The sequence below is a fragment of the Tremella mesenterica genome, assembly GCF_000271645.1.
Source record: "Tremella mesenterica DSM 1558 unplaced genomic scaffold TREMEscaffold_6, whole genome shotgun sequence".
NCBI lineage: Eukaryota > Fungi > Basidiomycota > Tremellomycetes > Tremellales > Tremellaceae > Tremella > Tremella mesenterica.
The window spans coordinates 189,817-217,056 of NW_006711230.1; the positions used below are offsets into that span (position 1 = coordinate 189,817).

The window sequence follows — 27,240 nt, forward strand, 5'->3', positions numbered from 1 at the left end:
TGGGGGGGGGGGGGTGAGGGCCAGTTCAGCAGCATTATATGGATATCAGAAGTAGGATAACATAGGCACAATGAAGGTAGATTTTTCAGGGCGGGAGATCCACTCACTCTGCGCCCATTGAGCAGGATCGTCATTGAACAACCCATCCCGGAATGCCTCTGGACCTTTGGCTGCTGAGCTCACGTCTGCTTTTGATAAAGAGATTCCGGCGTTGTTAATAAGTCTAAAATTAATCAGCACATCACTCACCTGACATGTCTCCTGAGACATGGATCTGGGCTCTTCGATTGATAAAGGAGATCAACCAATTGAAAGCTCACAGATTGACCCATTTCTCCTTCTCGCCAATCTCTTCTACTACCTTAGTTATAGAAACCTTGTCCGTCACGTCCATCTGAAGTGGTACGATCGATCCTCCCGCATCTCCCAACAAGTCTGGTGTGGAAACTTCCTTGATTGTAGTCTCCAGAACGTTAAATCGACGACCAGTGATGTAGACTTTCGCTCCATTGGCTGCTAGAGCTTTTGTAGCCACTGATTCTATCAGATATCTCCTTCACTCAATGTTCTCGTTTCATCATGTATGACTCAAGGATTGAGTGGAGAAGACTCACTTAGACCGATACCAGTACCACCATCAGTCACGACGGCCACCCATCCCTTAAGGTTGAACAGGGCAGCGGCGTTGAATGGGCCGAAAGGGTTCATCGTGTGACTCACACAGATATGACGGCAAGTCGATGAGTTATGTCAATGGAAGAAGAGTCGGCGATGAAGAATCCTACCAAGCTTTGTAGGTCATAGAGCCGGGACGACATCGACTCCACTCATGAAACTCCCGCACGGAGACAGAGCAAGCTCGGTTCCATGGCTTCTAATTGCATTTGTTCTGGTCCGCATGGTATATCCTCAAGAACGACTCGGACCGATGTCCCTATCTTATCGAGATAGCTCATATTAAGATGACAGATGGTAAAAAAGTACAGTATGTAGAAGAAGTGAAGATAGTCGACCCTTGAAGTCTCCTCGCATCATTTATCGGATCCGTTGTTCGCGTTCCTGATCAGCAAAAGGCGCCGTATTGATCCGCTTGTCGGACACCTACAGTAGTAGAGTGGGCAGCGGTCAAGTTTGAAAATGACAGGTTCCCCTTGGTCCTAAGTCTGCCCATGAGATCTTCCTTGACGTCGTGTCTGGTCTTCCTAAGTCCAAGAGTTTGGCATGTGAATTGAGCTCATGTTCATTGGGAAAGGACCAAGGAGGACGCCGCTGGTGGTCTGCTAAATGTCGGCTAAACATCTTCGACTTCCCCTCCGGCCCCGGCGGTCCCGGTATTGTCTTGACATCTGGCAACTTTCTTAAAGCCTGTGGGAAGGTCCGACCCAGGTCAACCTCGGCCAGTACACTTTTGAAACTATACCATGTCACGTCTCGCCCTCACTCCATTGACTTTTCTGGCACGAAGCGGAGTAAGAAAAGGGAGAAGATGTTTCTCTTCGACCAGCCAAAGATTGGCTCTTGGACGTAAAGCCAAACTGTTCGTTCTGCCTTACGTCAAATACATTCATGTGAGCTGATAATCTCAGAAACAATGGTCTTAAGGTGGATTTGATAGGGTATGGTACATGGCAATCACCTCCTGGTGAAGTAGGACCTGCGTGAGTTCCTCTCCCTGCGAAACCCTTCGATGCCATGATCGCTCGCTCGTAGTCTTCCGTCTAGCCTACAACGAATGAGGCTGGGTGTTTTTACTGATGAGTCTAGTGTGTCCGAAGCTCTCAAAGTCGGTTACAGACATATTGATTGTGCTCTTGTATATCGTAATCAACCAGAGATCGCTGTTGCACTCCATTCTTCCGGAGTACCACGAGAGCAATTATTCCTCGTATCCAAGGTGAGTTTCATCGACCCTCTCTTACCTCAAAACCTTAGAATACACATTCGGTCTTCATCCTTCACTTCAATGAATTTTATGAGAAAATGGATGAAGAGAGCTTATCAACAGTTATGGAATAACAGTCATCGTCCTGAGAACGTTGAGAAAGATCTCGATCTTACATTATCTCAACTTCAAACGCCTTATCTCGATTCTTGGCTTATGCATTTCCCCGTGGCTTTTGCTCCCGGTCCAGATCTCGAGCCACTTGAAGAAGGCAGTACAACCCGACGTAAAATTGATCTAGAAGCTCCTGGTATCGCTGCCACATGGAAGGAGATGTGTCGAATATACGAAGAAGGCAAAAAAGTACGAAGTATAGGAGTGTCTAATTTCAACAAGGAACAATTAGAAACTATCATTAATGCTACTGGTGTTGTACCGGCTCTCAACCAAATTGAATGTCATCCGGGTTTGATACAACAAGATTTGTTCGATTATTGTTAGTCAATTTCCCTTTTGTTTCCTTCATCGTCAACTACTCAAATGGTCATTGAGGGGAAAGCGAAGATGTGAACATAGTAACGTAGACTGATCATCAGGTAAAGAAAAAGGAATAGTCATCACTGCCTATTCTCCATCTGGAAATAACACGACTGGTAAACCGAGGATTATGGACCTACCGGAGATACAAACAGTTGCTCAGAAATTGGGAAAGATGCCTGCTCAAGTTTGTATTGCTTGGGGTGCTCATCAGGGATTCATCGTGATTCCTAAATCAGTCACGCCCAGTCGAATTGCTGTAAGTTCTGTTCCTCCTCCAGTTGACCCCACATGAAACTCTTGTAAGAGAGTAAAGAGCAGATGTGAGAGAAGGGTGACTAACAAACAGGCAAATTTTGACGATTTCGAATTGTCAGAAGAAGATTTCAAGCTCATCAGTGAGGCTGGAAAGAAGAATCCGGTTCGAGGGAATGTCCCTGGTGAATACATCCCGGCCTACTGGCCCATAAACATCTTCGACACGGAAGCAGAGAAGAAGTTCCCACTTCGACCATGGTAGATATCTGGATTTTCCATAGATGGTAATTGAGCAAAGGTCATTCAATATTGCCCAACTTTATGCATGGCATACATACACACCAGTATCTCCTACCCTACCCTATTTCTGGATCACATTCTCTACCGTGTCTGAACACGTGTCAAAAGCTGGAGGTGACCGATCAAGCACTTGGGACTGGTTCGCCGAGCACGTTATACGTCCATTCCCAGATCTTTTCGACTGAAGCCTGCTGGTCAGTGGTGAAACTCCTCATGCAGCTCGAAGGTGGTGACGATTGACAATGACTTACCGGGTCCTTTCCCCAAGATGCGCAAGATTCCTCAGCAATCAACGAGTCTTCCAAGAAGGCGCCATTAGGTTCCAGGGAAGGATCTAAAGCGGCGCGACAAATCCTGACAAATCAGCGACTATCAACGCGATATTTACACACCGGAAAGGTAGAGGACGGGGAGAGGGGCACAATGAGTCCGAGATATAGTGGCCGGGGTCCAGCTGATCAAGTAGCGTATTCGAACACAAACTCACACTGCCGCACCCTCTTCAGGCTTCTTCCAGACCGGCGAGTCATAGTTGATATCTCCGTTCTCAAAGTATAGCCCTCCAAACCGGTTGCCAAAGTCCACTCGGGTTTCAAGTGGCAAGTGGTCCAACAAAGCTGTCGGGTTTGGTCCAGGCTGAGAGGTCAACAATATTCTTGACCAATGCGGGGTTAATGTTAAGAAGTGTTACTCACACACAAGGAATAGGACTGCAAGCCTTGAGACCCATAACGCTTGGCTAATTGGCGAGCGATAAGGACCATTGCTGTCTTACTCTGTCCGCTGTACCATCAGTCACAGCACACTTACTTCACTGGGGTGTAAAATGCGAAAACGCAAAGTGATGCGCGAGATGACTCACTAAGACAAAAGTCGGTCATACGATCCTTCGGCCTTGAAATTCGGGTCATCCCACCTCAGATCCGTAATTTTATGGGCACCACTTGATACCCAGACGATCCTCTTGGAGGTGCTGTTGAGGATACGAGGCATGAGCAAGGTCGCGAGTAAGAAATGCGACAGATAATTGGTAGCGAGTGTAAGCTCGAAGCCTTCGGGAGTGATGGTCTCTGGTACTAGCATCTAGAAGATCAGTATCATTGTTCCGTGCATGCATATCCGAGTGAGATATAAGCATGGCAAGCTGATGTCTGAGAGATGGACGAGGGAAGAGATAGTATCAGATCATTCCGACTCACTACTCCGGCATTGGCGACCAAAATATCAATGTTTACATTCCAACTCAAGATCTCCTCGGCAGCCTTCTTGGTTTCAGACATGACAGACATGTCACATTGGACAATCTTGATTTCGAGTTCAGAGTTGATCTTGTGCAATGCCTCTTCGGCTTCGTGCAACCTATCCCAGTGTCAGCGTCATCCATGAGAAGAAAGGTGATCTAACGACAAAACACTCACCTGGTCGCGTTTCTCCCAATCAAGATGAACAACCCAGGCTCATGCGCTGCCATGGCAGCGGCAGTGATGAAGCCAAGGCTTGAGAGACTGGGTCCCGTCACCAAGATGGTGCGGCCCTTGATCTGCGGAGCGAACTCTTTACAGACTTGCTCGGCTGTAGTGTGTCGATCGTATGTAAGTGACATCTTTGAGAAATGAGTAGTGATTTGGTGAGGGGTTCGGTCAGTATTTGGCTAGCTTTATACTCTGCGGCCATGGTGTTATGGTTGAACTTTGGGTCGGGGTGGAGGGTAGAAGATGGAGATGCGATTACAACGCCGCCGAAGCGTTTCCGATGGAGTGACATCCGTTTGAACCTTATTCAACCAAGTTTCGTAAAGGGCCGTCGGGCAATTAAGTCGCGTCTGAGAAGTAATCAACTGCCGAGGCTCGGTCAACGGCCAACGGAGAGCTGCATCAATGTGCGTGAAATCTTTATTAGTGCCCCCCTTCTGCAACAGCCGTCCGGCAATTCTTCCCACTGTCCGAGGTGTAGTAGCGGTGACAGCAAGCTACCTATTCGACTAGTTGCAAATGTTGATCACATCAAGTAAAAGGGCATCATCATCGTAAGTTACCTCTCATCAAAAGGGTTACTACACATTAGCCTCGCCGAGATGACCGGATACGGAGACATACGGGACATAATCCAATTCGTCACTGTCTCTCAATCTGTGGGAGCTCGAGGCGGGGGGTGTCTTTGGTATCTTGTCCAAAGCACTCAGAGGGGCGGAAGGCAATGATGGATTAGGATCGTCATCATCATCGTCTAGAGGCGTTTTGCCCTTCGCGCCCGCGGATCCGACAGGAGGAGAGGTTGACAGCAGATCGACACGCTTCTTCGGGAGTATACCCAATTTGGCTACAAAATCAGTCCAGCTTCAGGCACACGAGATGTCACGAGACAGGAAATAAGGGGATAAGTGATAAGTGTAGAGGCCACATCTCACCAGGATCGATAGTCCCCTTGGGTGGAGGGCTCGGACCGCTAGCTGGAGATCGACGACCTGGTGTCACTTCGATACGATTGCCCGATAGTGTACGGTTCGGTGGTAATGGATCATCTATGCCCGTCAGCTGAGTAGGACGGGTTTTTGATACTCACCGTATGCGTCAGAGGGTTGCCAACGGGCGGCAGATTGGTGCAGGACAGGTTGAGCCTGTCTCGGCTGGGGTTGCGGGAGTTCAGTCCCGTCTGATGAAAATGATTCGCTCCTGGATGAGTATCTGTCGGTCAGCAGGATAGCATGATGATGATTTGTAGGAGATGTGCAAAGATAGAGAAATATCGCGAAGGGCAGACCAAAACTCACGAAGCACTGTCATTCCATAAGCCCCTTGAGCGATTTTGATCCCCTCCCCTACCTCCTCCCGGGGCTGATGGCTGTCTATAAATATCACCTTGTGCACGTTGAGCACCCCAAGAGGTCGACTGAGCAGCCATCTCCTTTTGTTGAGCTTGACGAGCTTGAAAGTCCGAAAAAGCCCCTTTGGCTTTGTTGAGCAGGGACGAAAAGGTCTGTTTACCAACTAAGGTATCAGCACTGAGCAATTCGAATAGTAATGTCACTCCAGCGGATCTCACGGCCTTCACAGTGAAATATTAATGAGAACCGAGGCGATGATGTGAAGGTTGGAGAGCCTCACCCTCCGCCGCTTTGGCTAGCTTATCCTCCACGTTCAGCATGCCAGCCGGTTGACCTTCCTGAGGTTGCCACCCATATCGATCGTGCATTCCTTCTTGACTCTGACGAGGTTGAGGTTCCTGTGCGGGCTGCTGACGATGACGGATCCGGGGTTGATAAGGCAGCTGGTTTGGAGGAGCAGCCATAGCCCGACGACTATCCTCGTCCTCTTGTATCTGTAGGGAGCGTGCGAACTCCGCATCGAGGTCGAGCTGATTCTGTCGACGTCAGCCAGTATCTACCGGTGATTAAAAGAACTCCTGGGTGATATGTCCTACACATGGTCCGTCATCAGTCGCAGAACCCTAGGGGGTGCCTTTGAGCAGAGTCTTCGCGGTAGTCTCATGATAGACGCCAGCATGAAGGATCAGGGAGGTATGAGAGTGTACTTGAGAGAGAATTGAGCTCACCGCCTCTTCTTGCCTCACGTGTACCAACTCATCCGGCTTGAAATTCTCGTCCGTCATACTGAGCAACTGCTCGATGGCCCTATCTTGACTACCGCCGCACGATTCGAGGATGATCCCAATCACACTCTTCTCCACAGAGGGAAACATGGTATGTAATTCTGTGACTTTAACATCACCGGGATCCTCAACAGCATGCTGTGGGACATCCACCAAGACGCCAACACCAGGTGCCGGGGTAGGAGCCAGAGGGGTCGGTGTGGTGGAATCAGTTGTGCCTGGAGATGGGGTCGCAGGGGTAGCAGGGATTGCTAGAGCAGCAGGGTTTGGCGCATCTTTACTGGGGGTAGGTGGGGGGGATGACATCTTGTATATCTCCCTGGTAAGAGTGTAAGAAAGTGAGATAGAAGAGGAGATGAGGAAAGAAGATGAGTAGATTGATGACCGAGTCACCGGGGGAAGGGTGGGGGAAGGGGGCGATGTTCTTCATTGGCCAGTGGCAATCACGCGTCTATGAAACGTCCATACTATGAAGCTCAAATTCAGACCGATACTTTACTTTGCATGAATATACTCGAAAGATTCTACAACCAGCTGTGAGACAAGATTACAGAGGGACAAAGCTATTCTCACCATCCCATTCCCATCCCATGGCCTTTAGATACTCCCTCACACTTTCCTCCAGGACACTCTTGGCATCTGATCGAATAAACCTTCCAGGCCACGAGGAGGTCGCTTGAGAGAAAGGGAAAGTTTTGACCCTGTTCCAGATACCTACGACATCGGTAGGGTTTAAGGGGATCTATAGAGTCAACCTCTCATAAGGACAAGATCCTTGAACATGGAGAGAATAGAGGAGTTGAGGTACTCACCATGTTAGGCGCACTCCATAAGAAGGTGAATCGTTTCTGCGTGCGTTGAACCATGATGGTGTCTGCTGTGAGGATGAGACCTGAGACTGGGGTTGGCGAGGTCGGCAAGTCGTCGACGGGGGGAGCGGGTTCACTCAGTCGGTCCCAGTGAAGGATAGCGGAGCCTTCAAAATGCCTAGTCCGTCAGCGTTCCAGTTGCAGGGGTGCTTGGGAAGTGGTATACTCGCAAGGTGTGAATGAGCAGTTGAGGAACGGAAGAACATAAGAGGAGAACGGCAGGGACATACCCTCCACATTGAATCACCGTTACACCAGGTCCCAACTCCTGTTTGCCTCTCCACCACTTGATCTCTCCCTCTGAGACATCGCTCAGACGCTGGAACCACGGTTTATCGTCTTCGCATATGTATAAAGGGACTTGGAGGACCCTTGCCCAGGTCAGGCTAGTAGAGAAGAACTGTGATCAGTACAGGTCCCAGCATCTGCCTCATGATTGACAGGGCGGGTAACTTAAGTAATACGAAGGAAAAAGGACTTTCAGGGAGGCGCGTACACGACAGGGGAAAAGAGATACCAAAAATGATACTCACATGAGGATGAGAGATAGCTATCGCTTTCAAGGGCGTTTTGAGAGATTTGAGATATGAGATGAGATGAGGAGTGAGTAAAGCGGCGCAATCCCATATGTAACTACCAGACCCGGTCTCGATCAATGTTGCTATCATCAGCTCGTTTCTATCTCATCTGTCTCAAACGATGTCACTCCACCCACTAGACAGGATAATCAGGACGGAAGGTGAACATGAAGGATAACTCACGAGTCTGGTCAATCCCAAAACCCGGTATTGTCTGGATGAAAGTCACTCTCTTATCCTCCTTATCGGGAAGAAGGGTGTGTTTTCTATTGGAGGACAAATCGGCCAAGGTCGTCCATGCTTGACCGGAGGGAGGGACGAATTGTCTCGGATCTTCGCATATGGGACCTGTTTGTCAACTTCGGCAACTACCTCTACTTGAAGAGTGATGGTGCGGGCTTAGCGGAGATCGAAGAGGATACTAACAATCGGTTCTAGCAACCGGATATTGGGTCCCACAAGCCAGACATATGGGTAGACTCGCATCCACCCTCAAAGCTTCGAGAGCATCAGCGGGGATACTACCCTCCTCAAGCTCGACGGCCATGATCCTGGAAAATGTAGTAGGCGTCAATGTCAGGAATCAGAGGGAGGAAGAAGTAGCATGACAGTACATAGTAGTAGTAGTGACTGAGTCATGGTAGGGTTCGGAACGTTCCGAGATAACAAACGGTGGGCAGGCACCGGTGTGACATTTTACATCTTGCCATTCATCTTACATCGCTCTAGGACATGTACGATATCTACAAGACAAGGAAAGCTTTCCATCAAGACAAGGATACACTATCATGACTTGATCAAGACCATCTTGCTACCTAAAAGTCCCAACGGTCCCGGTTGACTCCCACATGGCTCCCTTCCGGGGTCAAACAGACAGCAGCAGTCCATTTGTCATCCTTCAGTATGGCAGTTGACCAGCCAACTGTAAAACCTTCTTCGTCGGTTTGACAGGATTGATGCGTCGATCCCACTCCCTATCCGGCAGCCCCGTTTGATCTCGGATATATGGTGCGACTTTGGCAGATGCGACGCCGTGGAAAGGTGCGTGTGTCTGAGGTCAGTGATTTCCCTACTCACCTTTCCCCGATCCCCAACCTTTACATCACCCAGCAATCTCAATGAGTTGGTTGAGGTAGTCAAGCAGAAAACTTACCGTACCATCCCCAAGGGTCCAACACATGCTACGTATGGCCTTATCCTCTGAGGTCTGAAGGTGGCTGGGACCCATACAGACATAGCTGACCACTCGAGGTTGATCGGTCTGGGGAGGAGTGTTTTGATGAATGGTCGAGCTGCTCCACAGGATGAGGTCACCAGGTTCGGCGCAAACTTTCACCCACTCGCATCCGTGATCGAGGAACCATTGTTTTTCGTCTCTCGAGAAGAGGTGCCAGTCGATTTTGCTCGAAGGGAGTGGTGGTCTGCCGACTTCATCGAAAAATTGTTCTAATACGGAGCTCGATCCTTTCATCACCAACAACCCTCCATCTTGTGGACCATTGTCATTCAAATTGACCAAGCCTTGGGCTACGAAGAATCCTCGACGATGAGGTGATTGATCGATGTGAGGCCAGAACTGATGATCAGTCATGTATACTTATCGATCTCTACTATGTCCTCAAACGTCCGGGGTGAATCTCTATGGTTGGACTCACCATCTCCTTTGGTTTTGGGTTTGTAGGTAACATCACGGTCAAGCCATCAAACGACGAGACGAGCTCCTCTGTTCCCCAAAGTTTTGCAAAGGCCCCATGAACCCCTGGCTCGGTCCGTATATCCCACATGAACTGCTCGTGATGGACCCCATATGCGTCATACATCCCCGGACGGTTGGGCTGTTGGATAGGAAGATGATCATTGTTCCATGTACTGGGATCGTCTCGCTTGAACCCAAATGGCCAAGCCTCGAGCCACTTGAAGGCTTCGTCCCTGTATTCAAGAGCTCGTTCTCTGGGGATGGCATTCTTGACTACGGTGACTCCATCCTTCGCGAGTTCGTCACGGAAATCACCGAAGGGTCCCTTCTTCGACAAATTGGCATAAGGAAAAGGGGGGATCTCTCGAAGGGATGTGGCGTAGGCGGCTTTACCATCGATACCCTTGAGAAGAGTACCAGTGACGGCACCGGCTTCTGTGGTCTTGATGGTCTCTACAGATGTGGCGAGTGAGCGGATGGTAGGAAGTGACGGACCAGACCCAGCGAGAGGGCGGGGTGTGGGAAGAGTGGGAAGGCGCACGGATCGGAGAGCCTTTATGGTGGCGGAGATAAGCATGACGTGTAGAAGATGCGGGAGAAGGGGAATGGATATCAGAGTACGAGTACGAGTACGCAATTGTAGCTGGTGCAACAAATGTATACATTTTTCGAATGAAATTCTCAGCTCCGTATGCTAATGCCTACAACGATGTAGGAGAGATTGAGGAGGATTTCAAGTGACCATTCCGACCTAACCGAGCGAACGGTCATTCGGTCCGGTTCTTCGGCTTCTACTGTTACCCGCCTCTCACCAATTGGACTATGGTGGGTTACACTCCTGTTTAGGATGGTATTGGAGCTTCAGCTTCCTACTCTTCTCATAGTCTCCGTTCATATGAGATACACTCCTAGAGGCTGAGCTCACCTGGCAGGTCATTCAAACGGATTTACACGGCTTAACAATAAGTCAAAGTGTAAAGACGACGTGGTTTCTTCTTTGACATTCCGCTTGAATCTGTACGATTCTTGTCATCCTTCCGGTTCACTCGTTTGTTCTGTCACTAGCTCTTGGTATCCAGGCAACGAGGTCGACGTTTTTACCTGAAACGACAACCTTATGCAGACCCACGACGGACATGAGTCCGTCTCGGCCGCGGGTAGGGGTGGATTGGACGGAACAGGGACAGGAATGATTTCGCCTCTATCCATGGTTACTACGTCACACTCGCAAAGTCACATCCAAAATTACAAGAACTCAGAAATAAACCAACAGTATGCTTCAACTGGAGCACAGAAATCATCAACTAGGACACCCTCTAGTACTCAAGGGACCCCCGCAGACAATTTCCCCCCCACACCCGGAACAGATTCAAGGCGGTCTTCTTCAAAAACTCAAACTGAAGGCAAGCCCAAAGGCAAAAGGACGCGTGTTCGTACAGGTGAGTTGAAGTGCTTATGATGTTGATTTACCAAGTTGAGGTTTTAGGGTGCTTGCAGTGTAAGCGTCGACGAGTACGATGCGACGAGGATGGACATCCAGGAGTCGACGGAGATGGTCAAGGAGGTCAATGTGGAGCATGCAGACGATTGGGCTTGAGATGTGTTTGGGATACTCCTGATGACGGTCGTGAGTCTTTCCCTCATTGTTGAATGGACCAGAGAGGAATTGATATTTGATAGTCTTCCCTAAACGTCGTATACTGCGTAAAACAGGGGACGGATCATCTTGCTTAGCATGTCAATCTTCCTCTATTGAATGTTCCAAAGAACGACCTGAATGCGGAGGTTGTCTACTCAAAGGTGTTCCATGTGTATACGAGAAAGATCTTCAAGCGGTACATTTGCCCATTTCGTCGACTTCTCCGTTATCTAGGTTGTGAGTTTCAGTTTGTTTTGCAGAAAGAAGGATAGATAAGCTGACTGACAGTCAAGCCGTCATGAGTCAAGTTGGTACATCTCGACTCATACGAGATCTCATGAACGCCTATTTCGTTGAAGTCTATCCATGTACAATATTCCCTTTCCTCCATCGTCCAACCTTCACCAAAGCAGTCGAAGATGAGTCAGTCTCTCTCTGCTTGTTGCTAGCAGTTTGTGCAATCTCTGCCAAATTCGTTTTGCCCGACTCCTCACCGGCACAGAAATGGATCGCCGAGGCAAAACGACAAGCCATGATGGAAATTGAAAATGGTCGGATGACCAGCGCGACCTTAGGGAGTCTGGTCATATGCTTCCACTTTGACCTATATGCCAGAGATTTGGTAGCGACATGGATGACTTCGGGCAGTGCTATCAGGTGAGGCGGCGCCGCGATTCTCTCCATCTGATGACTCGTCAGATGTATTTGGAGGAGGTCTGAAGCTGATTTTGTCAGACTGGCCTTCGCCCTCCGACTAAATAATTTCGACGCCAATTCACAAGAATCGAAACGTACCCGTCTTTCATGGTTTGAAATCGAATCACGTCGTCGTCTCATGTGGGCCGTGTACATGATCGACATGTACGTTTCAGACGGATTTTCAGAGTACACAAACATCCCTCATTCGGCCATGCGTATCCCGTTACCATGTGACGAAGATGCGTTCTCGAGCGGAGAGGAGTACGACTCTGGACGATTATTACTTCCAGATATGGGTCAAGATGGTGTATGGTCCAGTCCAACTCAAAATCCACGTACAGCTCAAAGTCCGTTATGCCAGTATATTTGTGCATTTGCAATCAGAACTAAAATTCTTTCGTTCGTATCTCCTTCACATAGATGAGGAGAAATAAAAGCTGACATTACTTTAGATATGTGAGAAATCTGTCTAGTGATACAACTTATCCATGGGAGGATAACTCAACTTCTTGGAAATGCAGAAGATCATTGCAATGATGGAAAGAGAATCTTCCACCAGAATTGGAAATTGAGGATTGAAGGAATGCCTTTCCCCATCCACTCCGCTCAAATCACAGCATTGTTCCCTCTTCATGTCTGGCATTACATCTTTTAGTGAGTTGACTATCCCAACAATACTATGACTGCCACATTAGAGAATTCAGAGCTGATGAGCAGTTGTGATCTCTGTCGAATCGCCATATTTACTTTCGTTGAAGCCGCCCGTCCAGAGGTCCTTCTAGCAGCCCCCAACGCGTTCATTCAGGCCGCACAAAAAGAATGTGTAGAATACGCCGCTAAACTTCTACGGATGTGCCAAATGGTGCTCGACCATTGTCCCACGTTTGTTTGTTCTCGTCACGTAGGTCATCGTCTTCCACCCTTTCCCCCGCGGACTCCAAGCTCTCTTTTCATCGACGCCTCGTTGATCTTCAGTGGGATCTCGGGGTATTTAATTACTGAGATCGCTGTTCAGCTTCTCAATGATGGCTGGACTGTTCGAGGAGCAGTGAGAAATGAAAATAAAGCGAAAACATGGGAGAAGTTGTATTTTCAGTTCAAGGAAACACTTGAGTGGTCATACGTCCCCGATATTGTTATTGAAGGAGCATTTGACGACGCTGTTAAGGTGAGTGCAGTATCTCCTCTTTCTCCCTCACATTGACCTCTGTTCCAAAGACCAAGTCCTCCTGTAGGACCTGCTGCTGGAAACTCCTGAGGTGGTTGTATGCCAAGATATGCTCGAACATGATCAGCCGAAGAATGGAGTAGGGTTATATGAAGAGTCCGCTGATCATCAGGGTGTTGATTATGTGATTTATACAGCTTTCCCTCTGGGAGTCCGCTGTAATGACCCAGAAGCCGACATGCTACTTCCTGCCATCAGAGGAACTTTGAACGTTCTCAAAGCTGCTCACAAGGTGGAAGGGATACGAAGAATCGTAGTGACTTCGTCTTTCGGAGCCATGGAGGATTATGGTCAACCTTGGAACCCGGATTTGGTGTATGATGAGAGTTGTTGGTGTCCTATCACTTATGAGAGGGCGTGTCAAGAGAAGATTGATGATGCGCTGATATACTGTGAGTCTTTTCATCTCTTTTTTGTCACCCCACGTCCCCTCGGTAGACTACTATTGCCGCGCGGTCCCTCGTCGTTCATTTTGCAGTCTTGGACGTGCTTACGTTGGCACGAGGGAGGGAGGGAATGAAGGATGCTGATTTCCAGGTTGTTCAAAGAAAGAGGCCGAACAAGCTGCTTGGAAATATATGGAGACTGAGAAACCACCATATGAATTGAGCGTGTAAGCTACTTTTCAATATCTCCTTGTCCCTTTCTCATGAGTGTTCTTCTCTCACTTACGATGGAGTTTAGAATACAGGACACGAATCTGGTGGACATGCTGAAGCCTAGAGCCATCCCTACCACAGTGTTCGGACCTACGAAACAACCTGTCAAAACTCCCGCAGATCTGCCACTCTCCTGTCAACGTGTAGCAGAATTCTTCGACGCCAAATCCATTCCGACAGCTCCTGTCGCCCCTCCCTGTGTGGATATAGGGGATATGGCCACATGCCATGTTCGAGCCATGTTACTCCCTCACGCAGCAGGTCAACGGTATTTATGCGGCGTCAACGGGTTCACACAGGAGATGATTGCTAGCGTTCTAAAGAAGGCATTCCCGGATCAGGCACATAGGATACCACCGTTCAAAGAGAAGGCCGTGGATGATGTTTTCAAATGGGACGGGAGCAAGTGAGTCATCAATGTGATCCTTCCCCTAGTCACTTCCATGCCGGCTTTTTTTTGAACTCAGGTGATGGAGTAGGACCAAGTAAAATTCGTGCTGATGAACAGAGCGACAAAGGAAGTTGGCATGAGGTGGACTCCTTTTGAAGAAATTATTATTGGTGCTGGAAAACAGTTTTTGGAGTTGGAGAAGAAGGGGAAGGAAATTTGAGAGTTTAGTGCCAAAGTGCAGGAATGATGTTTCTAAAGATCACGGAGCTTGTAGATGACTCGTTCACCAGAGCAACCCTTGTTACGGCTCGGAAAATATCACGATGTGCATGTCATGTGTATGACTACAAGATCTTCGAAATGATTTACAAATCCTTTCTAGGGGTGGCGAAGGAGAAGACCTCCATCGATAAGAACAGTTTGACCGTTGACGTATCCATTACAAGCGAGGTAGAGAATGCCCTATCTGATTCAGCGCCCCTCTCATACTACGCCCTGCCTTGAGCGATAAACACGGGATGCATGTCATTTATAGGATCGGTATGAGATGACGAGTTGTCCGGCTCGACTCACCTGAGCCATCTCTTGTTCAGTACCAGGCCTATCAGAGAGTGAATGGACCCGTTTCATCTCAGCTTTGTATTCGTCCAATGGCCAGGGGGAGAAGTTATCCGAGCCTGATTTGCCAGTCGTGAGCTCCGATGCGAAATAACCAGGCGCGAGGGAGTTGACCCTTATGTTAAGATGCTCAGGACAGAGATCGGTAGCAAGGAGCCTGGTGAGTTGGATCACGGCGGATTTGGCACACTGAAACCTCAGCAACAAGTTCCTTACCTATATCAATCCAGGAAGTAGGGGAATCTAGGGGAGGTGGCCACTCACGTTATAAGCGAATTGTCCATTCTGCGACCATTTCGTCAGTCCTGACAAAGACGAAATGTTGATAATATTTCCAGGAATCTTCTGAGGACTATTCTTTCTTGCCACATCGATAAGAGGAAGGAAAGCGGCTGTGCAGAGGTACGGAGCGACACACATCAGTTGATAGGGGTTAAGCCAAGCTTTTTCCACTTGGTCCGCTTCTGCGAACATTGCTTTGGAGTAGGCTTCGATACCGTCTTTAGGACCATGAGTAGGACGTCCACCTTCTCCACCAGCATTATTCACAAGACTGGTCTATCAACCGTGTTCCTTAACAACAGAATACCACATTGACTACAACTTACCATGAGAGAAAACCATCGTTCGCCTTGACAACCTCCACCGCGGCTAAGATCGACTCTTTCTTGGTCACGTCCATCACGATCGGAACCAGCTTTCCTCCTAGCTCCTCGAGTGCTGGACCATGTACTTTGACGGCATTGTTAAGCATTTCTTCACGTCGACCAGTGATGTACACTTTTGCTCCATTCGCTGCAAACGCTTTGGCGCACACTAATCCTCTCAGCAAACTGTTTACATCTCTTGAGGTTACTCACTGAGGCCGATACCTGTTCCACCACCCGTAACTGATGATCAACTCTTAAATCGCTCTTGTACATGGACGACTCACCAAGGACGACCCATCCTCGACAGGAAAAAAGCTGACTGGCTTGATAAGGATGAGCCATGGTGATTCACTTTGCAGATGATGAGGGAAGGAATCAAGATGGTATCAAAGTCAAATCAAGTCAGTGTTAGATATGTTGATTAGGGCGTCTAAGGATAGATGACCGCTACCTCATTGCTTTCATCCTTCTATATCGGATACTCGAGGCAGGGCGTTACAGGTGAGGATGACTCCGGACACGGAGTTGCGGACCGATGTGGGGTAAATTGAAAGATCTCCAAAAAACGTGACCTGAGGGGGGCGTGAGTGTGCCTTGATTGATTGACCGTACCTTGATCCGCTTTGCTTGATCCGAGCTATCCGAACTAACCGGGGTAGTGACCACAACTTCTGTATTCCAGGTTGACTTTGACTTGGCATATAAGAATACCTTCTCCGAGTTCCCCAAGGCGCCCCGCACCTACTTGCATACTGTTCTACTCAACACCAACACCTCCCTCATCTTCATCACCATGCCCACCGAAGACGGTATCCCCGTTCACTTCAGAGAGATCCCGAACAACACGGCCAAATGGTGGTAGCGTGATCCCTGTGAGTCGTGACTTATTTGGTCTCCGTCTCCTTCGTGGTCATGGTCATGGTCGTGGTTGTGGTGGTAGTGCTGACGGTGATTCAGGTCTCAGGTGGAATATGGTACATTGTATTGGGTTATGTGGTACACTTTTCTTTGCTGGTTGTGAGTTCACTCGGTCTCTCCGTCTTTCAAAATTCCTCCCATTCCTTCCTAGTCCTCCGCTCTTTCCGGCGTACCGGCATAAGTGGAATGGCCAAATATAGGGCCGCGCGTGCTCACGCGACTTGCTTCTCCCTTTCACCCCTTTCCAGCAATGCTCCTGTTTATGACTCACATTGTACACTCAGAAATCTATTGGGATCTCTACAACTTTGGCTGATACATTCGAGATGACGGCTCTCTCTTCAATGGTCTTCAAGGTATCCCACAATGGCAAGAATATTTCGGTCATCCTACTGGAAATATCCTCGGTCTCGCAGGTGCCATCCTTTACTTACCTATGGTTGTCATGGCCTTTGTTGCCGACTGGGTAGCTACGAGATACGGACGTCTCATTGCTATATGGATAGGAACTGCGATTGTCATGGCTGGGGCCATTGTCAACTCCGCTTCGACATCTTGGGGAATGTATATCGCTGGTAGAGCTGTGAGTTTATCTCCCCTAACCACATGAAACAATCAGAAGTATGATTCGAGCTGACCTATAAGGTGATGGGTGTAGGAAGTGCTTTCTGCTTAACATGTGGTCCTACACTGGTACAAGAAATCGCCCATCCTCGTTATAGGGCCACTGTTGGAGGATTTCTTCGTGAGTTTATCTTTGTCTTATGGACGCCGCACATACTGACCAGGACAGTGCAGTATTTACTATGTGGCCGCTATTATCTCTGGTGAGTCACGAGACCGTCTTGCATTTACCTACCCCATAGTCAACCGATGATCACGTTCGCTGCTAGTCTTGGTGTAAACTGCTCCGCTTACTCTGCTATGATCTCCGAACTCACTGACCTTCAGGTTGGACCTGTTATGCCACCCTCAGTTATACGGGAAACAGAGCCTGGCGACTTCCATGTTATCTTCAACTCCTCGGGCCTGGCCTTGTCCTTCTCATGACGGCGACTGCTCCTGAATCTCCTCGAGTGAGTAGCCTCCTTCATCTTAGCGTTCTCCGTTTCGCTATCGACACTCATTGATTTCATTCTCCCCTTCTCCTCCTGCTCTATTTCCCTTGACATAGCCATGTGGTAGCAAGTCTTGCTAACAAGTATAGTGGCTTGTGTCAATCGGTGAAAACGAAAAGGCTCGTGAACTTCTTGCCAAACATCATGCCAATGGCGATCTCGCCGATCCTCTGATCAACTACGAATACGAAGAAATAGTCGCTGCTCTCGCCGATGAAGAAGTTTCAAAGAAAGTATCTTATATGGATTTCCTTGCCACTTCCGCCAATCGACGTCGTTTAATCGTCATCCTCACCATTTCAGTCGGTACCAATTGGGTCGGTAATGCTCTCGTAGCTTATTATCTCGCTTCTATCCTAAACAGTATCGGTATAACCTCTCCTAAACAAATCGAAGCTTTAAATGGTGGGATGGCCATTTGGAATTTAATCTTAGCTTCACTTGCTTGTCTTTATGTGGAACAACTTGGAAGACGTTTTCTTTGGTTAGCATCTACCATTGGTATGCTTTTATCTTATTGTGTTATTACCGGTCTTTCAGCTGGTTATGCTCAACATGGTACTAAAGCTGTCGGAACCGCTGTTATTCCTTTTCTTTTCATATACTATGGGTTTTACGGTATGTCTATTCATTTATATATTTCTTTCAAGGAAAGATCAAAATTGTTGATTGAATAGATATCGATTGGACACCTTTAGCATACGCTTATCCAGTCGAAATACTCCCTTATCATATGCGTATCAAAGGTATGGCTATTTGGGTATCTGTTCAAAATGTCGCCATTGCCGTCAATACTTGGGTTAATCCAATCGCCCTCGATGATATCGCTTGAAAATATTATATCGTCTACATCGCCATATTGGCCATACTTACAGGTATCATTTGGGTTTATTTCCGTTAGTCTTTCTCATATTCATGGTTGAAAGAAGCTGATCAACAAAGCCGAAACGAAGGGTTTGACGATGGAAGAAATCTCTTACGTCTTTGATGTGGGAAGAACTGGTGGTCGTTCCGCTGCTGCTGCCAGGATGGCAGAACTTACAGCACAAAAACATGAGATGCCAATCCACAAAGAGGACATCAATGATCCCGACCCGGCTTGAAAACTTTTGGTCTTTCTGGTGATTCAAGTCGGGGAGAAACGTGTATTTCAAGGGAGAGTGAGATCGGGTGTATCTACTGTATAAAGTACCGTAACAGGAGTGGAAATCTAGGATCTTTTGTGTCGTAGCAGTAACAAAAATGAAGATGAATCATATGTGTTATACCGTACCTTCAGGTTCAACCATTCGTACTGGCTATGGTGATTGGTCAGCAGTAAGGTGGGGTCAACAAGTATACCAATTTAAGACAAGTTCATGTCAAGGATCGACCGATTGATACTTCATACATTGTTTGCTACGAATACCCAAGATTTGAAACTACCCAATCATCAAACAAAACTACTAGACACGACTCATAATCCTTTCATGCCATTTCACGCGGTATCAGCCCCAACCCCCGTAACTGGCTTGTGAGTGACCAGCTCTCCATACTTGATTCCCACAGCTTCGGCCAATGTGACGGCATCTTTGAACTTGCGAGCAGGTACTCTACGTTCAAATAGCTCGTCAAGTTCTGCATAAGTACGACCTGATTCATCAGCACTGACAGTACTGCGTTCACTATCATAAAGTTCAAAAGCGTCGTATCGAAGAATCTGTTTGTGTAACGACGATAAATGTGTGAATGAAGAGGGTAAATATGGCAAAGGAGAAATGCAGAGAGTAATGACGAAAAGAACACTGACCTGTGGTTTCCGGGAAATAGAAATACAGAGCGATAATCACAGGCACCAGAAAACCAGCAAAGATATAAGCAGCCTTGACGCCAAGATTGGCAGCATCGGGAGCGATCATATAAGGAACGGTCCATTGAAAGATGAGGTAAACAGCGGCGAAGACTGTGAGAATGAACGAGGTGGTTTTAGCTCGAAGACGTGGAGTAGAAGTTTCACCAGCCGAAGCAAATCCTATAGGTGCTGTTGATAAACCGTAAGAGATGATCCACAAGATGATCATGGCGAGTGCTGCACTATGTGAAGATGGTGTGTCTGCTGATCCTGTAGCACCCAAACCGATGTTGAAAACGAGCATAGCCACACAACCCCACATGAGCGTAGGTCAACGACCGACCCATTCGCAAATGAAAAGTGCAAAGGCAACAGTGATCAACAGAGTAAGGAAGGTGATAAGGGTGATCAAAAAAGGTTTGTCGAGACCGATGATGGTGAAGAAGTAAGAAGAGTAATTAAAGATAACGGGTCCACCACTGAATGGTTGAGCGATAATACCGAGAGTACCGGCTATAGTACGTCGAAGATTTGAACCTTGGAAATTTTTTCTTCAATCGGCTTGATGTTGTAAATGGTGAAGCGATTTCTCATGTTGAAGAGATTGTTCAATGACCAAATATTCATAATCCACATCATAATCTTCAATATTACCATATACCCTTCTCATAACTTTCTTTGCTTTCTCATCTTGACCCTTCCTGGCGTAGTAGTAATGAGATTCAGGGACGAAGATTAGGAAGATGACGAAGATACCGGTGATGACGAATTCAGATGCGATGGTAGGTCGCCATTTTTCGGGGTTGGTGTCTTGTAAAACTTGCGTAGCTATGGACCCAATGAATTGACCGATACCGAACATGAGCTGATAGCTACCCTAATCAATCAGCCCGTCTCCTTCTGAAAAAATGTGAAGCCCTAACCATCATCATACCACGCAGTTGGAATGGAGCGACTTCGGAAAGGTATGTGACAATGGTAGAAATGGCGATACCAAGTGCTAGTTGATTGAGCACTTTGGCTCCGAGCCAGACCTGTGTTTCAGGCTCAAAACTCCGTTGTCACAAAGATAAAGTCGACTCACCTTCCAATTACTAGCTCCGATGGATACCCCAGACGAAGCAAGGAAGAGTATAGCAAACATCCACATGGCTCCCTTTCGACCTATGTAGTCCGACGAGGTCGCACCGACAGCTTGACCAATAGTCTGAGCTACAGCCCCTATGCCTCCCCAGAGGGAAATGACATTGGACGAGATGGCAGGAGAACCATCGACGACGGAATTGGCCATGGTGTGAATGAAACCAGAATTGGCAATGATATTTCCGGGAAGTTGGTTCTGAAAACCATCGTTAAGAGCCGCCCAATTGACCATCATGCAGAACAAGAGCGGTTTCCAGAACTTGCGCATGGTCTTCAAACGGTTTCGGCTGAAGATCAGTTTCAAACTCAGTGGTAATCGAGATGGCGGAGTAGCAACATGAGCCAGACAATCAGACCAAAGCGTATGGGCCACAATCAGAGAAAATTGATCGGAACAGCAAGCAGAGGTCCCACGAAGCGACACAAATGGGCCACAGGATAGGAGGCACTTAAGGCGGGATGTATCATGGGAAGCTGTGGACGGAGGAGGGTGGGGTTGAACATCATTGAGAAGGTTCATGATATAGAGATAGAAGAGAAATGAGAGGACCAGAAGGAAGGTGGTCGATCACTCACAGACAAAACGCGTTTCGAGAATCTCTTGCGGTTTTGCATCTTCCACATGTGACACCTCCGTTTTGACGTCGATATCATGCATAGTAGGTTCCATGGCGGGCAATGAACCAATACTTGTTTCTGGTATTTACCGTGGGTCTTACTTCAGAGAGGCTGAGAAGGGTGATAGTATACAGATGAGCATGTGAGATGCGGGGTCAACGTTAGTATTTAACACCTCACATGTCACTGGTAAGAGAGAGATTGGCCGTCTGGTAGCCATACGAAAGGAGTTGAAGGAGAAGGCGACAAAAACGAGAGATGCGAAGAGGTTCTCAGATTCGGGACACACCGGCGCCGTTTATTCCTCTGAGGTGTTCTTGCATTCGAGGTGGAAGTGGGAGAGACCGTAAGTGGCGTCCGGTGCCCGTTCAAGGTCTCTAAAACCTTGCCACGGAGTCGGATGAGTCGATTATGGGGCTCCCATGTTTCCCCACCGTACCCCCAGACGGCTTGTTACTTCGTGACCCGGATCTGCCAGCTGCAATCAGTACGAGTATTCGGAATCCATGACCCGCCGGGGCCGAGCCTTCAGCTGGGACAGGAGTTCCTGCACCATGCTTCTGAACGTCATGACTCCAACCTCTTCACGTATACACTCTGTAGCAATGATATACTGGTTATCTAGTTTAGATCAATTTCCGTCATACGTTCTTCACCATGGCCAGCGTCTACTTGTTCTATCACTTCTGATGACTTGACTCTCGGTGCAAGTGACACTTTCCTTCTAGGCGCAATTGGTGGTATGTCCTCAGCCGCGGGATGTCCAGCCGGGGAAGGGGAGGGATTCGTCGCCAATTTCGAGTCTCTCCTCTCAAGGTGATCGACTGGGGATCCGAGTGGAACATCTTCAGGCGACGAGGCAGGAGACGCTTCTTCCTGAGGTGTGACCGGTGAAGGTTCTGCCGTGTCAGAGAAGTGGGCGTCCTCAGGTCGAGTAGGCGTGTCGACCGATTCCGGAGTTTGTATTGCTCGATGAAAATCCTTCACGGCGTCGTCGATGGACATGGCTTTGAGCCCCGATGGGTCCTCCTGGTGTACTTCATGACCATTTGATTTTGCAGCAGACTTCGGCGAGGCTAGAGGAGCATCCGTTGGCACTGGTTCTGAGTTGGTTAAAACTGTCGGGGAAGCGATCTCGGGAGCGTGAGCAATCGTGGTCTCTTCGTACGACGCCGGAGCCTTTATAGACGAGGACGATACGGCCTTGACATATTCATCATCCATCTCGTGGACTGACGATGCAATGGGTGAATCTGACGATTGTACCGATCGTGAGGCTTGCAATGATGTTCGGCCATCACCCGAGCGTGAAGAGGTCAGGCTATTGGCACTATTGGGAACAGATGTTGGAAATTTGAAGCTTCTATCGAGTTTACCGATTGCCTCCGGTTTAGGAGTTCTGACTCTCGTGGGTATGTCGGGGGTGGACACGTCTTTACTTGCCCTTCGTTCAGGCTGACTGGGCAAGCGCGACCCAGTCATGCTCATACGTGCGATCGTCTCCGGACTAGGTGAACGACGAATCTCTTCTGTATTCTCACGGATGGGAGACGAAGGAGCTGAAAAAGGTAGAGAAGATCTCTTGAGAGGTTCTGGTCGTTTGAAAGGTGCAGGAGCTGGTGCTGGGGCGGAGCTCGCTACTGGGGTTGGAAGGATGTAACTAGAAATGGGAACGAGTCTATGAGTCAATCTCTTGTCTGCTACACATGCACAAAATGTAATTCTCGGTGATTTTTAGGAGGGAAAAAAACATACCTGCGTTCCCCAGCTACGGCCAGAAGCCATCCCGGAACCACCAAGGGTAGATTTACCCTCAAAGCCTCTTGATAATTCCTATCCCGTGTATCCTCCACACCAGTGCAGACATAATGAGTGGTATCCAGTGCCACAGTGGGACTTTCTCTAGCTCCGATTTGCTGAAGACATCGACGCAATTGATCGAGTAAGGAGGGAGGTTCGATAGGTCCGAAATGTATTAACAATCCGGTGAGATTGCTTTCGATTAGAAAATGTCTTTTGAAAGAGGTATGACTTACTCCATGGTGTGTGTACGTACTCGCAAGATGTTTGAACGATATATTCCCGCCGTTGTTTTTCTGAATTGTATGAGCACATGTCATGAGAAAGAAACATGTAAACTTACAGAACCAATTGAAATGAATACTCATCACCACTTTGTAACCCACCAGTTTTCCATTCTCTTTTCTCTCTTTCTTTTCTACCCCATTCCCCCCCTACTCTACCCCATCGTTGTCCATTCCTGAACATCTCAAGTGCTCGAAAGGTGCTACTACCAATATCCAACTTGTCCCACTCCACACACACACTGGTCTGTGTCACATTTCTTATTCTCAAAACTGGGGTTTGAGGTGGGATGGTATAAGTCGACAGGATATCATCTTGTAATTTCTCGAATATACGATGAGCTTCAGCCTCAGCGGCAAGGTCACGAGATACTGTGATGGTCAAAATTGATCCTGGTCCAAGAGGTGGATTGCCTGGTGAGGGCGTGGGAAGCAACAATGATGGAAATTCCAATAGATGAGCGTTTGGACCTAATAAAATGGCCTAAACGTGTCAATATCATCTTCACAAACCGGGAAATATTCAACCAGAGGAGTAGAAACGTACCATTCCAGCATCCAATTTGCCCAATGTAAAAGTGACTGATCGTTAACTTGTGACAAGACATATGGTAAGACAGGGCGTGGACTGACATTGTTCCATCTTCTCTTTCCCCTTTCCCTTGAGAATCCTCACTGATCCGTTTGGAATATTACGAGACCCCAATGTGGATGTAGATGCTACTGATCCACTACTATCGGAAGTGTTCATCCTGGTCGATTTATCGTGGTGATGAAGAAGAAGATCTGTTTTCGATAACAAAGTTGACTCAGGTCTGTGCTTGCAACTTGAGAGTTGAATGTGGCACCTCGTGGCATGTGGCACTTTCCTTGACTTTCACCGACATCCTCGGCCCTCGGGTTATACCAAAGAAGCCCTTTGTGAATACCTTCCATTCATGCATTGTTTCAGGGATCATGGGAACCTTTGGAGATCTTCTCCTTCTTATCTCTCCCTGTGTACATGTCTAGCGGAGAAGAAATTGTTTGTGCTTATTGTAACATACTTCCTCTCGCGCGGGGTGTAACAATCGGATTGGCAAGAATAGGAAGATGGGTCTGAGTGATACTGGAAAGATCATTCGTAAGTCGTCGACTCCAATAAACTATCTTTGCACGATTGTAGTATACTGATTCTTCACAGTGCCAGTTCTAGTACCCATAGGAACATTCTTTCTCATCATCTCTCTCGCTCTTCTGTATCGTAGGAAATACCCGGTTCATGGTCGTCAAGGTAGGTTCTCTCGGGGAATTTGGTATCCACCTAAAAATTCCTCAACTGGTCAAAAGACATATACCAATTCAATACCTCTTTTCGAACTTCCTCCTCTACCATCATCATGGAATACCCACGAAGAACATACATGTCCAACATGCGGTACCAAGACCCAACATGCCGCGGCACAAGAACAACAACAATCATGGAGAAGAGAAACAGATATCACATCATCTGATACGACATTAGTCCAACCTACATTCTCGAAACAATCTGTCAATATCAGAAGAATATCAGCTGTACCGGAACAAGATCAAAATAAACGATTACTTTCTATCGCTTCATCTCTTGCTGCTTCATCATCTGAATCCATTACTCTCAGAGCGGCAAGTTCATCTGATGCATTGGCTAGAAGTTCTTTCGATTCCATGTCAACTTTGACACCAGGAAATCTCCATCCTCGTATTTCTTCCCTTTCCACTGGAGTGGGGATTTTAGGATACCCTTTGAGAAAATTTAGTAAAGCTCATGAAGAATTGGAATATACTGGGAAGAAAGTAGCGTCTGATGTTGAAGATTTCAATCCTGGGGAAGAAGAACGTCTGAGAGGGATGGTGGATATGGGAGAAAGACGTCCTTCTCTTTTATCTTCCATTGGAAGTTTAACCATTCGACGTATATCCGCAGGAGGATCAGAAGATCTGGTTTCCATCAAAAACGGTCTTTTCCCAAGTAACACACAAATTCCTCCTTCATTACCTCGACATCAAGCAGAAGCGGGACCTTCAAGACTTCGATCAGCATCTCTTCCAGAGAGTTCGAAAACAGACACACCGATGAGTTTGATGACACCTGGAAATAGAGATTCTATGTCACCTGGACAAGTCGGTTTAGCTCAAAGAATATCTTTTACACATGTTCGGGCAGATGTTAGATATCCTAAAGCTGTATCCGTTCCAGCGATCACAGTTCATTCTCCGGCAGACGAATCGAGGTTCAGTGGAATGACATTTGGGTCGAGAAATCCTTTCGCCCCTGGAATCAATATGGGGGATAAGAGGAGTTCAATAATGTTGGAGGAAGGAGTCAAGATTAGACCGAGTAGTGGGGAAGTACATACTCCAAGCAAGTCAGTAGTCATGGCGCAAGTGGGAAATCTGCAAGAAAAAGATGTGGCAAGAACACCAATACCCAAAGAGAAAGTTTGGTTATCCAGTAGTTCGGCTTTGGCTAGGATGTCAATCGGAGCAGCAACTGCAGTCACTGCAGCACTTGCTACCTCCTCTCATCACACCCACACTCCCGTTGACAATACACCTCTTTCTGATCCCTCTCAACCTCGGAATGATCCAGGCCAGAAGACCAACGTCAAATCAAAAGAGTTAATGCCGATCAAGTCTAAGTCCAAGTTCAGACCAGATTCTTTGCTCCTCCTCAAGCGTCGACCCAAGAAATCAGCATCTATGGATCAAGCTTTCCAACCACCTCTACCTCAGAGATATTCCAGTGAACCGGATATTCCTTCTCTCGCATGGACCGAACCTCTCGCTTTACATGGCGTGGCGGAAGATCAATTGTTTACGGCAGCTTCGGTCAGAGGGATGAAAAGTCCAAGTGCTCATTCACCTTTCCGTCCATTCCATATTCTGAAGAGAAGACATACCACTGCCGATTTGACCAGTTTAGGGGAATTTCCCGAAATCACCAGATCGCCTCTACCCCAAATACCTAGGAGTTCTTCCTTGGGCGTTCCTTCAGAATCAACGGTGATCATGCGGGATGTGGGGGGAAATAACGTCAAGAATGATAAAGGGTCAAAAGAGAAAGTCTCCAAACCAGAACATGGAAGGGAAAAGAGTAAGGACAAGGAGAAGAAGAAGAAAGATGAAGATAAAGATAGGAAAGGAAGCAGTAGTAAAGAAGGAGATAAAGAAAAGAGAACAAAGAGCAATAAAGAAACGAAGGATAAAGATAGAAAACATAGTAAATCCAAGGATAAAACTACTGAAGGGGAACATGAGAATCAAGAGAAGAAAAATAATCATACGGATAAGAAAGGAAAAGAGAATAAAGAGAAAACTCACAAGAAAACCAAAGATAAACATCGTGATTCAATACAACTTTATCAATCTCAATCTGAACCTACTTCACCCATCGATATTGGAATTTTCGAAGGATGGCAAGGTTTCGCCCCTAGTCGACCTGTATTACCTAACAAACGTCGTCCTTCCGCTTTATCTCTTCATTCCACCAATACCCAAGCTTCGAAATCAGCACCTGATAAGGGAAGGGGAAAGATCACTTACTTGGCTGACTTGACCCATACCAATGTCCCTACTGTGAATAAGATGAACAATGGGGTAATTGACGATACGATTTCACCGAAGACTCCTATTGTACGTGGTGGGTTAACTGGGGTGGAGATGATCAAGGAAAAGAAGATCGGGGAAGGTGGAGAAGATGATCAGAAGGTGGGGAAAGAAGGGGAAAGAGAAAATGAGAAAAGTTGGGTATTGAGTACTCCTCAAGGTTTGAGAGAATCAATTAGTGGGATATCAATAAGACAATCTATGTCCCTTCCACCTCCTACACCCTCATCAGCGACAAAGGTGATGTGAGGCGGCAAAGGTGATGTGAGTTTGAATATTGTGTCAGGATAT

The 27,240-nt window shown here is 47.5% G+C and overlaps 13 protein-coding genes across 13 annotated transcripts in view; 4 read left to right on the forward strand and 9 right to left on the reverse strand.

Moving 5' to 3' along the window:
- Positions 1 to 708, reverse strand: part of TREMEDRAFT_31519 (uncharacterized protein) — a gene marked incomplete at both ends in the record, with an annotated part of 1,766 nt that extends 1,058 nt beyond the window's left edge. Inside the window, 3 exons of the mRNA XM_007004893.1 lie at positions 108 to 223; positions 321 to 534; positions 615 to 708. Of these exons, the coding sequence (XP_007004955.1) occupies positions 108 to 223; positions 321 to 534; positions 615 to 708 (424 nt within the window). The remainder of the gene's footprint in view (positions 1 to 107; positions 224 to 320; positions 535 to 614) is intronic.
- Positions 709 to 1,421: 713 nt separating this feature from the next.
- TREMEDRAFT_62643 (uncharacterized protein) lies at positions 1,422 to 2,939 on the forward strand (the record flags this gene model as incomplete). Its single annotated transcript, XM_007004989.1, has 6 exons — positions 1,422 to 1,537; positions 1,587 to 1,658; positions 1,765 to 1,894; positions 2,006 to 2,378; positions 2,479 to 2,678; positions 2,769 to 2,939. The coding sequence occupies 6 exons, from the start codon at positions 1,422 to 1,424 to the stop codon at positions 2,937 to 2,939; spliced, it is 1,062 nt and encodes a 353-aa protein (XP_007005051.1).
- A 160-nt stretch (positions 2,940 to 3,099) lies between these two features.
- TREMEDRAFT_62644 (uncharacterized protein) lies at positions 3,100 to 4,580 on the reverse strand (the record flags this gene model as incomplete). Its single annotated transcript, XM_007004990.1, has 8 exons — positions 3,100 to 3,165; positions 3,229 to 3,331; positions 3,465 to 3,613; positions 3,673 to 3,760; positions 3,788 to 3,838; positions 3,894 to 4,060; positions 4,177 to 4,336; positions 4,396 to 4,580. The coding sequence occupies 8 exons, from the start codon at positions 4,578 to 4,580 to the stop codon at positions 3,100 to 3,102; spliced, it is 969 nt and encodes a 322-aa protein (XP_007005052.1).
- Positions 4,581 to 5,008: 428 nt separating this feature from the next.
- On the reverse strand, positions 5,009 to 6,892 carry TREMEDRAFT_68867 (uncharacterized protein; the record flags this gene model as incomplete). Its single annotated transcript, XM_007005119.1, has 7 exons — positions 5,009 to 5,030; positions 5,074 to 5,296; positions 5,385 to 5,498; positions 5,540 to 5,661; positions 5,748 to 6,014; positions 6,153 to 6,337; positions 6,530 to 6,892. The coding sequence occupies 7 exons, from the start codon at positions 6,890 to 6,892 to the stop codon at positions 5,009 to 5,011; spliced, it is 1,296 nt and encodes a 431-aa protein (XP_007005181.1).
- Positions 6,893 to 7,133: 241 nt separating this feature from the next.
- On the reverse strand, positions 7,134 to 8,580 carry TREMEDRAFT_68868 (uncharacterized protein; the record flags this gene model as incomplete). Its single annotated transcript, XM_007005120.1, has 6 exons — positions 7,134 to 7,328; positions 7,399 to 7,573; positions 7,686 to 7,855; positions 7,989 to 8,116; positions 8,217 to 8,381; positions 8,460 to 8,580. The coding sequence occupies 6 exons, from the start codon at positions 8,578 to 8,580 to the stop codon at positions 7,134 to 7,136; spliced, it is 954 nt and encodes a 317-aa protein (XP_007005182.1).
- A 351-nt stretch (positions 8,581 to 8,931) lies between these two features.
- Positions 8,932 to 10,306, reverse strand: TREMEDRAFT_68869 (uncharacterized protein; the record flags this gene model as incomplete). Its single annotated transcript, XM_007005121.1, has 4 exons — positions 8,932 to 9,084; positions 9,187 to 9,609; positions 9,689 to 10,054; positions 10,271 to 10,306. The coding sequence occupies 4 exons, from the start codon at positions 10,304 to 10,306 to the stop codon at positions 8,932 to 8,934; spliced, it is 978 nt and encodes a 325-aa protein (XP_007005183.1).
- A 2,620-nt stretch (positions 10,307 to 12,926) lies between these two features.
- TREMEDRAFT_31271 (uncharacterized protein) lies at positions 12,927 to 14,364 on the forward strand (the record flags this gene model as incomplete). Its single annotated transcript, XM_007004861.1, has 4 exons — positions 12,927 to 13,235; positions 13,393 to 13,687; positions 13,833 to 13,908; positions 14,019 to 14,364. 4 exons carry the CDS (start codon positions 12,927 to 12,929, stop codon positions 14,362 to 14,364), a joined length of 1,026 nt encoding a protein of 341 aa, XP_007004923.1.
- A 359-nt stretch (positions 14,365 to 14,723) lies between these two features.
- Positions 14,724 to 15,854, reverse strand: TREMEDRAFT_30985 (uncharacterized protein; the record flags this gene model as incomplete). Its single annotated transcript, XM_007004828.1, has 5 exons — positions 14,724 to 14,807; positions 14,919 to 15,152; positions 15,228 to 15,516; positions 15,572 to 15,779; positions 15,824 to 15,854. Coding segments are annotated over 5 exons (846 nt in total), but the record flags the coding sequence as incomplete, so codon positions are not given.
- A 730-nt stretch (positions 15,855 to 16,584) lies between these two features.
- TREMEDRAFT_68871 (uncharacterized protein) lies at positions 16,585 to 18,481 on the forward strand (the record flags this gene model as incomplete). Its single annotated transcript, XM_007005122.1, has 7 exons — positions 16,585 to 16,630; positions 16,858 to 17,114; positions 17,177 to 17,276; positions 17,320 to 17,358; positions 17,483 to 17,607; positions 17,739 to 18,267; positions 18,327 to 18,481. 7 exons carry the CDS (start codon positions 16,585 to 16,587, stop codon positions 18,479 to 18,481), a joined length of 1,251 nt encoding a protein of 416 aa, XP_007005184.1.
- Positions 18,482 to 19,126: 645 nt separating this feature from the next.
- Positions 19,127 to 19,802, reverse strand: TREMEDRAFT_62650 (uncharacterized protein; the record flags this gene model as incomplete). Its single annotated transcript, XM_007004991.1, has 2 exons — positions 19,127 to 19,281; positions 19,439 to 19,802. The coding sequence occupies 2 exons, from the start codon at positions 19,800 to 19,802 to the stop codon at positions 19,127 to 19,129; spliced, it is 519 nt and encodes a 172-aa protein (XP_007005053.1).
- A 231-nt stretch (positions 19,803 to 20,033) lies between these two features.
- Positions 20,034 to 21,293, reverse strand: TREMEDRAFT_62651 (uncharacterized protein; the record flags this gene model as incomplete). The annotated part of the gene is made up of 4 exons (XM_007004992.1): positions 20,034 to 20,357; positions 20,404 to 20,514; positions 20,565 to 20,910; positions 21,196 to 21,293. The coding sequence occupies 4 exons, from the start codon at positions 21,291 to 21,293 to the stop codon at positions 20,034 to 20,036; spliced, it is 879 nt and encodes a 292-aa protein (XP_007005054.1).
- Positions 21,294 to 21,618: 325 nt separating this feature from the next.
- On the reverse strand, positions 21,619 to 24,095 carry TREMEDRAFT_73967 (uncharacterized protein; the record flags this gene model as incomplete). Its single annotated transcript, XM_007005133.1, has 7 exons — positions 23,959 to 24,095; positions 23,873 to 23,907; positions 23,385 to 23,809; positions 23,278 to 23,337; positions 22,997 to 23,236; positions 21,914 to 22,919; positions 21,619 to 21,801 (listed from the first exon to the last, which is right to left on the reverse strand). The coding sequence occupies exons 1-7, from the start codon at positions 24,074 to 24,076 to the stop codon at positions 21,619 to 21,621; spliced, it is 2,067 nt and encodes a 688-aa protein (XP_007005195.1). The 5' UTR covers positions 24,077 to 24,095.
- Positions 24,096 to 24,417: 322 nt separating this feature from the next.
- TREMEDRAFT_62653 (uncharacterized protein) lies at positions 24,418 to 27,080 on the forward strand (the record flags this gene model as incomplete). The annotated part of the gene is made up of 3 exons (XM_007004993.1): positions 24,418 to 24,448; positions 24,509 to 26,983; positions 27,052 to 27,080. The coding sequence occupies 3 exons, from the start codon at positions 24,418 to 24,420 to the stop codon at positions 27,078 to 27,080; spliced, it is 2,535 nt and encodes an 844-aa protein (XP_007005055.1).
- Between the last annotated feature and the right edge of the window lie 160 nt (positions 27,081 to 27,240).